The sequence below is a fragment of the Eschrichtius robustus genome, chromosome 5, assembly GCF_028021215.1.
Source record: "Eschrichtius robustus isolate mEscRob2 chromosome 5, mEscRob2.pri, whole genome shotgun sequence".
In the NCBI taxonomy this organism is placed as follows: Eukaryota; Metazoa; Chordata; class Mammalia; order Artiodactyla; family Eschrichtiidae; genus Eschrichtius; species Eschrichtius robustus.
In genome coordinates, this window is record NC_090828.1 from 38809126 (window position 1) to 38824045 (window position 14920).

At 35.7% G+C, this 14920-nt stretch overlaps 1 protein-coding gene across 2 annotated transcripts in view; it reads right to left on the minus strand.

Annotated features, from left to right (window-relative positions):
• CCDC150 (coiled-coil domain containing 150) overlaps positions 1–14920 on the minus strand; it is a 103918-nt gene that overhangs the window by 17930 nt on the left and 71068 nt on the right. The window contains exons 15-16 of one of the 2 annotated variants that reach the window (XM_068543845.1): positions 5723–5830; positions 752–880 (exon numbers count right to left, since the gene is read on the minus strand). In XM_068543845.1, coding sequence (XP_068399946.1) covers positions 752–880; positions 5723–5830 — 237 coding nt within the window. Of the gene's footprint in view, positions 1–751; positions 881–4328; positions 4656–5722; positions 5831–14920 lie in introns of those variants that run through there. The other variant, XM_068543847.1, reaches the window with a different exon arrangement.

Consider the following 14920-nt stretch of genomic DNA (forward strand, 5'->3'; position numbering starts at 1 on the left):
CTTAAGTTATTCTGACTTTGAGAAAAAGAAAACTAGACCCTAGATCATATGGATCCTATGAAGAACTCTGCAGTGCGTCCTAACTATTGTTGTGTCACAGCACATATATTAACTAGAGATACAAGGACCAACAGCTTCTTGGGTCTAGAGGTGGTCCCAGACTGGCCTGTGGTAGCCCTCCTCAGCTATGTTACCATGGGGTCAGAAGAAGATAACACATCTGAAGCCATCAGAATTATCTGAGGAAAAAGGACCATAAGAGAAAGTGGAAGCTGCTGAAGAATGATGTAACTCACAGCCCTCTTCAGAGGGGCAAACTCTAGCACATGCTGTCAAGAAGTTTGGGATGTTACCTCTCTTCCCACTAAGCACACACACTGTTAAGCAGAAAGCATTTGGTAATTTTATTTAACATAAAATCTTAACAGTGTTATATCACATTAATAAAACATAAGTAGGTGGTTATTATTACCAAGGTCAGATGTGTTTCAACAGAAAAAAATAGGACTTTTGATTATTTTAAGACAGGAAGAAAAAAAAACCATTGGGAGTTAAATCATGTATTTTTAAGGGAAATATTTTAGAGCTCTTCTAAAGTTACCCTTTCTTTAGGAAAAAAAAAAAAATCCTCCTCTGATCAATCCTCATTCTTTTTTACTAAAGGTAACAAGAAAGGAAAGAATATGGCTCATGAAAGATTTCAGAAGCGCTTCATTTCAGTAACAGACTTCAGAAAGGATTGATGTCTTGCCTTCTTGTTCTCCCTGCCCTCCAAAGCTTCGAGGTCACCTTTCAACTTCTGACTCTCTTTCAGGGCTGCAGCACGACCCTTCACAACTCGTGAGAGCTCCTCTTCATTCTTTTCAAGAATGGATTTCACCTTAGTAGAAAAAAAGAAATGATAAATGATTCTCCCAAAGCACAATCAGCAATTAGAATAAGACACAGCAATTTAGAAACCAAATTTAAAATGTTTAATTAAATATGCTTATATATTATTGTAAATAAAAACTAGCTTTAGTAGCTGTTGTTCCCCTTAAAACTACAAAGCAAAAAAAATCTGTTAATAAACATGGGCAAATCTCTAATATATGTCAATCTCTATGAAAGCGCAGAATGAAGGTAAGGGAGATAAGACAATGATGCTAAGATGAAAAACGGGGGAGAAACTGATTATCACAGAATTTGAAAATACAATGTAAATTAATATCATAAGAGCAAAGGTGAATAAGTACTAAATAGTGTCAAGAAAATAGTGTTACAGAAGTGTTCTAAATAGTGTCCTAATCCTAATTAGAAGTATTAGAATCTTACATCTCTGAAATACTTTTAGTATATCTACACAGTTATTTCAGATGATCCTCATACTATTTTAAATACTACTCTTTTAAAAAATACTTTATCTTGAAATACAGACTCACAGGAGGTTACAAAATTAGTGCAGAGTCCCCATGCACTCTTTTCCCTGCTTCCAATGATGACATCTTATATTGTTGTAGTTCAACATTAAAACCAGGAAATTGACTTTAATGAGATTAACTAGACTACAAAACTTACAATTTTCACCATTTTTTTAAACCTGCATTCATCTGTGTATGCACACATGCACATAGCTCTATGTAATTTGATCCCATGCACGTATTCCTGTGATCACGACAATCAAGATACAGAACTGCTCCACTGCCGCAAAGAACTCACTTGTGCTACTTCTCTGTGTTCACACCCTCCCCCAAACTCATCCCATGTCCCCTGGCAACCACTTATTTGTTCTCTATCACTACTGTTTTTGTCATTTCAAGAATGTTATTTTAAACATTTAAAAATAATTTTAGTATAATACATTCACATTTTTTAAAACAGCCTTACTGAGATATAGTTGACATACAATAAGCTATGTTTACATAAAGTGTACAATTTTGATATATGTATAAACCATAATCATGATAATGAACACTTCCATTATCCCAAAAGTTCCCTTATGCCTTTTTGTAATTTCCCCCACTTCTATCTCTCCCTGTTCCTACACATCCACCCAAGGCTACCACTGACCTGTTTTCTGTCACAATCAATTCACTTTTATTTTCTAGAATTTTATGTAAGTGAAATCATATTTTATGTACTCATTTTTGAATGATTTTTCACTCAGCACAGTTAGTTTGAGATTCAATCAATCTTCTTTATGTATCAATACTTCTTCCTTTCTGTTGCTGAATAGTATTCTGCTAAACACTTGAGTTGTTCCAGTTTTAAGCTATTACAAGTATAGCTGCTCTGGGCAGTTGTATACAGATCTTTGTGTAGATATATGCTTTCATTTATCTTTGGTAAATGCATAGGAGTGGAATGGCTGGGTTGTATGGTAGTAATATGTCTTACTTTTAAAGAAACTACGAAACTGTTTTCCAGAGTGGTTGAGTGATTTTACATTCCCTTCAGCAACGTATGAGAGTTCCTCCACATCTTCGCTAACACTTGGGGTAATCAGTTTTTCAATTTTAGACATTCTAATAGTGCGTGGTAGTATCTCACTGCAGTTCTAATTTGCATTTCCCTAATGACTGATGTTTAACATCTTTTCAAGTGCTTAGTTATCATCCATATATCTTTTCTGGTGAAACGTGTGTTCAAATACTTTGCGCCTTTTTTTTTTTTTTGGATTGTTTTTCCTTCTTAGTGAGTTTTGAGAGTTTTTAATAAACTGTGGAGACAAGACCTTTATCAGATATGTGATTTGCAAATGTTTTTTCCCCCCAGTCTGTAGCTTTTCTCTTCATTTTCTTAACAATGTCTTTGAAGAGCATACGTTGTCAATGTTACATTTTTTCCTTTATGGATCATGCTTTTAATGTCAAATCTAAGAAATCTTTGTGTAATCCAAGATCACAATGGTTTCATCCTATATTTCAGAAGTTTTACAGTTTTAGGTTTTACCTTTAGGGTTTTCATCCATTTTGAGTTAATTTTTATATATGGTAAGAGGTATGGATCAAAGGTATTTTGTTTTTGCATATGATACCCAATTGCTTCAGCACATTTGTTGAAAAGACCATCCTTTCTCTACTTTTACTTCTGTTGAAAATAAAATGTTCATAAAATTATTCTGGATGGGTAGCACATTCACATTACTCTTAAGGTACAAAAGGATAAAGTGAAAAATCTCCCAGCCACTCAGTTTCCTTACTTGAAAATAATGTTGCCAATTTATTACGATTCATTTTAGAGAGACTCTATTCAAAAGTGAATACGTATGTATACTTCATCGCCCCAACCCTTTTGCACACAAATAGTAAAATACTCTGTATACTCTTCTGAACCTTGACTGTTTTAACCTAATAATAGATATGTTATGATTAAGATAAATATATCTTCAAACAGTATTCCAAACTATGGATATACCATGATTTATTTAGCCAGCCTCTTACTGATGGAATTTTGGTTTTTTCTAGTCTTTTGCTAATAACAAACAATACTTCAGAAAGTAACCTTGTAAACATGTCTTATGTACAAGCTAGTGTATCTGTAGGAAAAAGTACAACTGTGGGCATAAAGTGATAAACAAAGCCAAATTGCCCTCCACAGGAAAAGGGCACTCCAAACAGCAGCAAAGAAGAATGCCTTTTCCCCACATCTTCCTCAATATTATACTTCCTTATAACTTTTAACCTGTAACATTAAAAATACTTAAACTTCTTCTGTAAGGATTCAAGAATAGTACAAAAGATGCTAACTTATAAGGTTTTGAAAACCTATTGGATTTTGTTCTAGAAAAGTACATTAGGAAGAATATAGTTTTTATAATTTTACCAGTGTTTATAAAATATTTATAAATATGAAAAGGCCACTAGCAAAAGTGCTTACAAAAAGGGTCTAAATAGTAGTTAACTCTAGAAGACAAGCTATAGTACTTTCTATTTTTAAATACCAAACAAAGATGGATGCTCTAGTAAGTTTTCTTTGGAAAGTATTTTCCAGTGTTCAAGTTCTCAGGGCTTCTGTTTATGTATTTCTACTTTAAAATCACGCTTTACCCATTTTACTGTAAATGTTAAGACTATTAGCATTAATTTTTAAAGTGAAAATTAGATTAAAAATCTCAATGGTTACTCTTAAGCCAAATATGACATTTCTGTGTCCAAAACAAAAATTAAGTATGCAATCACCAGAATGATGGTTTTGATCTACATCATCAGTTTTTCCTGTTTGTGAAGAAGTTCTTTCCTTGTTGTGACTCACACCTCCAAACGTTATCTTTCTAGATATTACTACTTTTCTTCACTGTTGTATAAATCTGAAATTTCCTTATGATTTAATTTGTGGCCTTCACTTACCGAATCCCGGTAAAGAACATTTGGTGGCTCATCATTTATTAATGGTCTTGAGGCAAGAATGTCTATTTTACCTTCCAGTCTTCCCTCCATGGTTTTAATGGCATTCAAAAGAGTCTTTAGAGAGATCCTAGAGTCTCCCATCTCCTGAGAAGACCTCACAGAAGTCAGGGTAGGTGCAAAGGTCACGTGGCGTGTAGGGTTTGGCGTAACACTGGGCAAACCAACTGATGGAGTTCGTTCCTTTACATTGTTGACATGGGGCCTATAGCCTTCAAGGAATCTTGAAGACGCAGGCCTCTCTGGAGACTTCCTTTTTCTTGGAGGCATCACCAATTTAAAAAGACAACATCAACTAAACCTAGAATTATTTTTCAGTGAGTGCCCCCTTTACTATGAGAAACAACACAACGTTCTAAATGAAGCTGGGATGGAAAATATACTTAAAAATGTGTTCCTTTGCTTTCAGAATGAAGAAAATACTAGTGTAAAGTATGTCCTACGGAAGAAACAAAGCGTATCTAACGAGGTCCCCTTTACCAGTATAGTCAGACTGTTAGAACCCTAGCAGCATTCCATTTGAAGACACATTCTAGCTCCTTGGTCACCAAGGGTATACATAAACAAACGTTATAGTTGAAGAAGTTACACATGCTTACACTGAGTGTTAAAAATTAAAAATAAATAATGTGATAAATTTGTAAATCATTGAAATGAATCACTTTCTTTTAGTAACATATTCCTGGATTATTTTCTTCACTAAATGTTTTATATATCTTCTTCATCTAATTTTCTCTGTTCATATGTTAAATTGTTATGTGACCTACGAACGGTTTTCAGTCTCAATAGCCACCATGCTAACAAGTAAGCACCTTCACTACTAATACCTCTTTCAAGTGTGCTACTGCAGGTGTATCTTGTTGGCAACGAGTTCTGCGTTTGCCTGTAATTAAAAACCCAAAGATACTTGGTTCCTCACGTCTGCCAAAAGTTTTAAGGCTCAAATTAAAAAACCACTTCCTCTATGATAGAGATTCTTGATGTTTTCATCATAATGATGTTCCCTATGCATGCTCACAATACAATCTATTTTGTTTCTGAAAGGCATAACCTTCTATTCTATAATAAAGTCTGCGGAGTACATTACTAATCCTGCAATTAGAGCATAAGCAAGTTGAATGTCCCAATACTGCTTCAGGCATCTTTATGCATTCTTCTGTGGTTGAGTGGAACCTTGTGCATCGAGGGTGTTTAAAAATTTTTTTGATAAATTGAGTCAAATGAGAGAATATTCATCTTTCTGGGATCATATGGTGAGGTGGGGAGAAAGGCACCAATTTCTTAAAAGCTAATTAAAACAACATAGAAGCAATCTGTTTTATAGCTATTAATCACACCTGAGCATACCTGCCCTCTAGTGCCTTATTCAACTTGCGTAGATGGTCATTCTGTGAACTGGTTTCAGTAAAAGAATGTAGTTGTTCTTCTAGCTGCTTAACTTTTATCTAGAGGAAAAACAGAAGAATAAAGAAACAAGTCTCATTAATGAAATATATATATATACTCCAAAACAGAAAAAAAAAGATGTCACAAGTTTTCCAAAAAAAAAAAAAAATCACAGAAAATCCTTAAAACTTGTAAAAAGCAATCCTAAGTTTTTCTAATGATGCTATTTCAACTAAAATAGCTATTTCAACAAATAAAAGTAGACTATAGCCCTATACATGTACTGAGATAATTCATTTGGTTTATAGCATTTATGGAAACTCCAGATTAACATGACTCATGAATATTAACAGTGAAACTTTGTGGGTAAAATATTTCAATTTTAAAGGAATTGTGGTATCTAGTATTCAAAACCCTTTCTGAGTACGGATAATTAGAATTGTCAATATGTAAGGAGACAAGAGTCTTGTGTTTACCCACAAAGAATTACGAAAGTTGAATTAACAGAATTCTTATAGGCTGAATTATACTTGAAAACTAACTCATAAAGCTGACTACTCACATCCTGCACTTTAAAGAAAAGATGATTTGGGGGAATAAAAGCATTAATATTTACTCACAAATCTCCAAATTGTGTGTTTTTCTACATTTTCTTCCTCTTATTCCCAATCTTCTCAATACAAATCAACAATTAACATTACTGAGCCTATCTCTGAATCAGAAAAAATTTCATCCAAAATTTTTAATTTAAATCAACTTTTTCCCCTCTCAGTATCTTTTCTTGTTTCCCACCTCTGAAGGGCAAACTCCTCTTGGTTGTAGCCACTGATTGTTTTCAAGAACTGTTAAAATTTGAGTGCTAATATTTAGTTTTTTTTAGAAAGGCTACATGAAAACACATTTTGTCTCAGGAAATCTCTCTTGTTCCATCAGCAGAATCCTTCTTTTTCTCATCTTTGCCTGTTTCTGGTGCTCTTTTCCAGTGTACAGTATAAAACATGTTCCATGGCTCCCCCTTAAGTGTATTCACTTAAGCTTCAGAATTAGAATGGCTGCCTCTAAAGGGAGGTATTGATTCAACAATTATTCTCATTTTAAACGTAAGCAAACTTCTGTTAACCTTAGAACTCCATGGAAAATACTAATGAACACTCAAGAATTTTAGATTTGCCTTTCTTCAAACAAAACACAGAATATCCTTATTCCACAATATTTCTCAGGTAATTTACGCTACCCCCAGTCTCAGAGTACTCAATAAAATGCCCTGAAACTTGTCAGATGGCATGTTCTCATCTATAAAGCACTTTAATTTTTATACTGGGTTTCTTTTTAGGAAGGATTTCTAATTCAGGACATTGAAATGGGGAAGAACACAGAAGCAAATAAATCCTGCTGCCCTCAGAGATCTGATGTTTCTGTGTCATTAAAATCCAAGTAGCTTCCATAGCTAGCTTCCCAGGCAGTCTCGGAAATACCGGTATTTAGGTCAAGGTCATATCCTCCTATTGTTTCAAATGATCTAAATATATATAGATACATATTTAAAAAAATTGAGGTATAGTTGATTTATAATATTATGTAAGTTTCAACTATACAACATAGTGATTCACAATTTTTAAAGATTATACTCCATTTATAGTTATTATAAAATATTGGCTATATTCCATGTGATGTACAATATATCCTTGTAGCTTATTTTATACACAGTAGTCTGTACTTCTTAATCTCCTACCCTAATATTGCCCCTTACATATATTTTCTAATATAAAACTATAAAAACATAACACTATAGAAACTGTGAGATACCTAAGAAATGGATGAAAAGGAAAACTTATTTTTATGTGTTTTATAATGCAAGTATTCTAAATTAATGCTATTAATAAATTTCCTAGGTTTTTTCTTCTTCGATACATATGATAAGTTGGAAATAAAGTGGGACAAGCCTACAACGTTACCCCAAAGTTTGAAATGAGCTACAGAGTTGAAACAACCTAAACTGCCAGAGTTATGTATTTTGACTAGAAGTATGAAAATACATTCATAAAACTGATAATTTCAGCACAGCACCCTTAATAATATTCATATAATTCCATGCAGCAATTCAAACCAAAGAAGTACAACAACAAACAACATGGATGAATCTCTCAATTATAATGCTGGGTGAAAGAAACAAAACACACAAAAAGTATATACTGTATTATTATATAAAGTTCAAAAATTAATCTGGGGTATTAGAAGTCAGGATGATGGATAGTAACATCATGGGGGATAGTGACTGAAAAAGGCTATGAAATGGGTTCTGGGTGCTGGGAATATTCTGTGTGCTGGTCACATGGGTACCTCTACTTTGTGAAAATCCATTAGCTGTACCCTGTGTACTTTTCTGTATAATATGTTATAGTTCAATAAAAATTTACTAAAAAAAACCAAACAAAACCTTTAAATAATCTCTAAATTAAGGTCACAAATGCAGCTGCTCCTAAGGGGCTTGGCAGCTAACATAATATTTGAATCCAGTTGGTATAAGACTGATGGGGCCAGTGGTAGATTAAAGTGAGCATAAAGCGCTAACTAACATATGTTTAAAGACAAGAAAAAAGTGTTGGGCTTCCCTGGTGGTGCAGTGGTTAAGAATCCTCCTGCCAATGCAGGGGACACGGGTTCGATCCCTGGTCCAGGAAGATCCCCTAATGCAGCGGAGCAGCTAAGCCTGTGCGCCACAACTACTGAGCCTGCGCTCTAGAACCCGCGAGCCACAACTATTGAAGGCCGTGGGCCTAGAGCCTGTGCTCCGCAACAAGAGAAGCCACCACAATGAGAAGACCACGCACCGCAACAAAGAGTACCCCAGCTCACCGCAACTACAGACAGCCTGAGTGCAGCAATGAAGACCCAACGCAGCCAAAAATAAATAAATAAATTTATTAAAAAAAATGTTGGAAATCTTTCAGGCATATATAGTAACATCCCTTCTATTCATCACTCAACTTAAAAAGAATAAAACATTACTAATATAGTTGAAACCCTCTGTGTAGCCTAATCCAACTAAATCTCTTCCATCCTGGAGTTAACTACTATCCTGAATTTGGTGTTTTATCATTCCTATTCCTTTTTAATAATTTTACTATAAATGTATCCCTAAACAGTATGTAGTATTATTTTATGAGATTCATCCATGTTAACACATGACACTATACATCCTCTTATATAGACTGCTTTCTAAACTGGTATAATTACTTTTAGGAGAAATTTGACAAACTCTAGTAAATTTCAATTTAATGTACATCGTACAACCCAGCAATTCTCCTCCTAAGAATTATACCTAGAATAGAGAATATTTTGGATAAGTACAAAGACATGTGCAAGAATTCATCATATCAGCATTATTTGCAAACAATTGAAAACTGCCTAAATATCCATCGACATAAGAAAGGATAAATTGAGTAGGAACCAAGATGGCGGAGTAGAAGGACGTGCTCTCACTCCCTCTTGCGAGAACACCAGAATCACAACTAGCTGCTGGACAATCATCGACAGGAAGACACTGGAACTCACCAAAAAAGATACCCCACATCCAAAGACAAAGGAGAAGCCACGAGATGGTAGGAGGGGCGCAATCAGAGTAAAATCAAATCCCATAACTGGTGGGTGGGTGACTCACAGACTGGCGAACACTTATACCACAGAAGTCCACCCACTGGAGTGAAGGTTCTGAGCCCCACGTCAGGCTTCCCAACCTGGGGTTCCGGCAATGGGAGGAGGAATTCATTGAGAATCAGACTTTGAAGCCTAGTGGGAATTGATTGCAGGACTTCGACAGGACTGGGGGAAACAGAGACCCCACTCTTGGAGGGCGCACACAAAATAGTGTGCACATTGGGACCCAGGGGAAGGAGCAGTGACCCCAGGGGAGACTGAACCAGACCTACATGCTAGTGTTGGAAGGTCTCCTGCAGAGGCGGGGGGGTGGCTCTGTTTCACCGTGGAGACAAGGACACTGGCAGCAGAAGTTCTGGGAAGTACTCCTTGACGTGAGCCCTCCCAGAGTCTGTCATTAGCCCCACCAAAGAGCCCAGGTAGGCTCCAGTGTTGGGTTGCCTCAGGCAAAACAACCAACAGGGAGGGAACCCAGCTCCACCCATCAACATTCAAGTGGATTAAAGTTTTACTGAGCTCTGACCACCACAGCAACAGTCAGCTCTACCCACCACCAGAGCCTCCTATCAAGCCTCTTAGATAGCCTCAACCACCAGAGGGCAGACAGCAGAAGCAAGAAAAACTACAATCCTGCAGCCTGTGGAACAAAAACCACATTCACAGAAAGAGAGACAAGATGAAAAGGCAGAGGGCTATATACCAGATGAAGGAACAAGATAAAACCCCAGAAAAACAACTAAATGAAGTGGAGATAGGCAACCTTCCAGAAAAAGAATTCAGAATAATGATAGTGAAGATGATCCAGGACCTCGGAATAAGAATGGAGGCAAAGATCGAGAAGATGCAAGAAATGTTTAACAAAGACCTAGAAGAATTAAAGAACAAACAAACAGAGATGAACAATACAACAACTGAAATGAAAACTACACTAGAAGGAATCAATAGCAGAATAACTGAGGCAGAAGAACGGATAAGTGACCTGGAAGACACAATGGTGGAATTCACTGCTGTGGAACAGACTAAAGAAAAAGAATGAAAAGAAATGAAGACAGCCTAAGAGACCTCTGGGACAACATTAAATGCAACAACATTCACATTATAGGGGTCCCAAAAGGAGAAGAGAAACGACCAGAGAAAATATTTGAAGAGATTATAGTCAAAAACTTCCCTCACATGGGAAAGGAAATAGCCACCCAAGTCCAGGAAGTGCAGCGAGTCCCATACAGGATAAACCCAAGGAGAAACACGCCAAGACACATAGTAACCAAATTGGGAAAAATTAAAGACAAAGAAAAATTATTGAAAGCAGCAAGGGAAAAACGACAAATAACATACGAGGGAACTCCCATAAGGTTAACAGCTGATTTCTCAGCAGAAACTCTACAAGCCAGAAGGGAGTGGCATAATATACTTAAAGTGATGAAAGGGAAGAACCTACAACCAAGATTACTCTACCCAGCAAGGATCTCATTCAGATTTAATGGAGAAATCAAAAGCTTTACAGACAAGCAAAAGCTAAGAGAATTCAGCACCACCAAACCAGCTCTACAAGAAATGCTAAAGGAACTTCTCTAAGCGGGAAACACAAGAGAAGAAAAGGACCTACAAAAACAAACGCAAAACAATTCAGAAAATGGTCATAGGAACATACATATCGATAATAACCTCAAACGTGAATGGATTAAAAGCTCCAACCAAAAGACACAGGCTTGCTGAATGGATACAAAAACAAGACCCATATATATGCTGTCTACAAAAGACCCACTTTAGACCTAGGGACACATACAGACTGAAAGTGAGGGGATGGAAAAAGATATTCCATGCAAATGGAAATCAAAAGAAAGCTGGAGTAGCTATACTCATATCAGATAAAATAGACTTTAAAATAAAGAATGTTACAAGAGACAAGGAAGGACACTACATAATGATCAAGGGATCAATCCAAGAAGAAGCTATAACAATTATAAATATATATGCACCCAACATAGGAGCACCTCAATACATAAGGTAACTACTAACAGCTATAAAAGAGGAAATCAACAGTAACACAATCATAGTGGGGGACTTTAACACCTCACTTACACCAATGGACAGATCATCCAAAACGAAAATAAATAAGGAAACACAAGACTTTAAATGACACAATAGAGCAGATAGATTTAATTGATATTTATAGGACATTCCATCCAAAAACAGCAGATTACACGTTCTTCTCAAGTGCGCACGGAACATTCTCCAGGATAGATCACATCTTGGGTCACAAATCAAGCCTCAGTAAATTTAATAAAATTGAAATCATATCAAGCATCTTTTCTGACCACAACGCTATGACATTAGAAATGAATTACAGGGAAAAAAACGTAAAAAACACAAACACATGGAGGCTAAACAATACGGTACTAAATAACCAAGAGATCCCTGACGAAATCAAAGAGGAAATCAAAAAATACCTAGAGACAAATGACAATGAAAACACGACGAACCAAAACCTATGGGATGCGGCAAAAGCAGTTCTAAGAGGGAAGTCTATAGCTATACAAGCCTACCTCAAGAAACAAGAAAAATCTCAAGTAAACAATCTAACCTTACACCTAAAGGAACTAGAGAAAGAAGAACAAACAAAACCCAAAGTTAGCAGAAGGAAAGAAATCATAAAGATCAGAGCAGAAATAAATGAAAGAGAAACAAAGAAAACAATAGCAAATATCAATAAAACTAAAACATTGGAAGTTTTAGCCACAGCAATCAGAGAAGAAAAAGAAATAAAAGGAATACAAATTGGAAAAGAAGAAGTAAAATTGTCACTGTTTGCAGATGACATGATACTATATATAGAGAATCCTAAAAATGCCACCAGAAAACTACTATAGCTAATCAATGAATTTGGTAAAGTTGCAGGATACAAAACTAATGGACAGAAATCTCTTGCATTCCTATACACTAATGATGAAAAATCTGAAAGAGAAATTATGGAAACACTCCCATTTACCACTGCAACAAAAAGAATAAAATACCTAGGAATAAACCTACCTAGGGAAACAAAAGACCCGTATGCAGAAAACTATAAGACACTGATGAAAGAAACTAAAGATGATACCAACAGATGGAGAGATATACCATGTGCTTGGATTGGAAGAATCAATATTGTGAAAATGACTATACTGCCCAAAGCAATCTACAGATTCAATGCAATCCCTATCAAATTACCAATGGCATTTTTTACGGAGCTAGAACAAATCATCTTAAAATTTGTATGGAGACACAAAAGACCCCGAATAGCCAAAGCAGTCTTGAGGGAAAAAAACGGAGCTGGAGGAATCAGACTCCCTGACTTCAGACTATACTACAAAGCTACAGTAATCAAGACAATATGGTACTGACACAAAAACAGAAACATAGATCAATGGAACAAGATAGAAAGCCCAGAGATAAACCCATGCACCTATGGTCAACTAATCTATGACAAAGGAGGCAAAGATATACAATGGAGAAAAGACAGTCTCTTCAATAAGTGGTGCTGGGAAAACTAGACAGCTACATGTAGAATAATGAAATTAGAACACTCCCTAACACCATACACAAAATTAACTCAAAATGGATTCGAGACCTAAATGTAGGACTGGACACTATAAAACTCTTAGAGGAAAACATAGGAAGAACACTCTATGACATAAATCACAGCAAGATCTTTTTTGATCCATCTCCTAGAGTAATGGAAATAAAAACAAAATAAACAAATGGGACCTAATGAAACTTCAAAGCTTTTGCACAGCAAAGGAAACCATAAACAAGACGAAAAGACAACCCTCAGAATGCGAGAAAATATTTGCAAACGAATCAACGGACAAAGGATTAATCTCCAAAATATATAAACAGCTCATTCAGCTCAATATTAAAGAAACAAACAACCCAATCCAAAAATGGGCAGAAGACCTAAATAGACATTTCTCCAAAGAAGACATACAGATGGCCAAGAAGCACATGAAAAGATGCTCAACATCACTATTAGAGAAATGCAAATCAAAACTACAATGAGGTATCATCTCACACCAGTTAGAATGGGCATCATCAGAAAATCTACAAACAACAAATGCTGGAGAGGGTGTGGAGAAAAGGGAACCCTCTTGCACTGTTGGTGGGCATGTAAATTGATACAGCCACTATGGAGAACAGTATGGAGGTTCCTTAAAAAACTAAAAATAGAATTACCATATGATCCAGCAATCCCACTACTGGGCGTATACCCAGAGAAAACCATAATTCAAAAAGACACATGCACCCCAATGTTCATTGCAGCACTATTTACAATAACCAGGTCATGGAAGCGACCTAAATGCCCATCGACAGACGAATGGATAAAGAAGTTGTGGTACATATATACAATGGAATATTACTCAGCCATAAAAAGGAACGAAATTGAGTCATTTGTTGAGACGTGGATGGATCTAGAGACTGTCATACAGAGTGAAGTAAGTCAGAAAGAGAAAAACAAATATCGTATATTAACGCATGTATGTGGAACCTAGAAAAATGGTACAGATGAGCCGGTTTGCAGGGCAGAAGTTGAGACACAGATGTAGAAAACAGACATATGGACACCAAGGGGGGAAAACTGCGGTGGGGTGGGGATGGTGGTGTGCTGAATTGGGCGATTGGGATTGACATGTATACACTGATGTGTATAAAATTGATGACTAATAAGAACCTGCAGTACAAACAAACAAACAAACAAAACAACTAATACTAAACTTTCATTGGGTTATTTGTATGGAAATATGCTAATATAAATGTTTCAGACATTACATGAAATTTCTAAAAATCTTATATGTTCTGGTATAATGTTATAAGTCATAATTCTAGTTATCACTTTAAAATGTATATCTCAGAAATAACTAAATTTCCTTGTCAATTGCATTATTATGAACTTTCATCAAATCTTCAACCGTGGTCATTTTTAAGTCTTTTGTCATTTACAGACAGTCCTGGGTGTACTCTGATGCTTTTGCAAATATGTTCCTATAAAAGGGTTTCATCTTCAAGGAATTCATGGAAAAGACTCTGACAAGTACAGGTTTCTGGTAACTGACTGTACTGCTGAACTGAGTGAAAAAGCACTTTCAGAACTCTAATGAAAAACTGATGAACTCATAAAAGTGCTAACAAAAGATCAAGATGAAAAAAAAATTAATTACATGGGACTGAGTGAACTGATGAGGATGATTATAATTTTTGTGACTTTCTGTTTGAATTTAAAAAAATAATAATAATAATAATTTTCAGTGAAAGATACAAATGCAGGTAGAGGGAATAAATTGAGTTCCCTGTAAAAAAAAAAAAAAAAAAAAGAAAGGATAAATACATTTGGGCATATTTAGATAATGCAATAGTATACAGCACTATATATGAAACTGAAATCATGTTTGTGAGGTGACAGTTTCTGACAGTCTGCATTAAAACCTAAAACCCGGTATTTACATCATTAAGTCAATTTT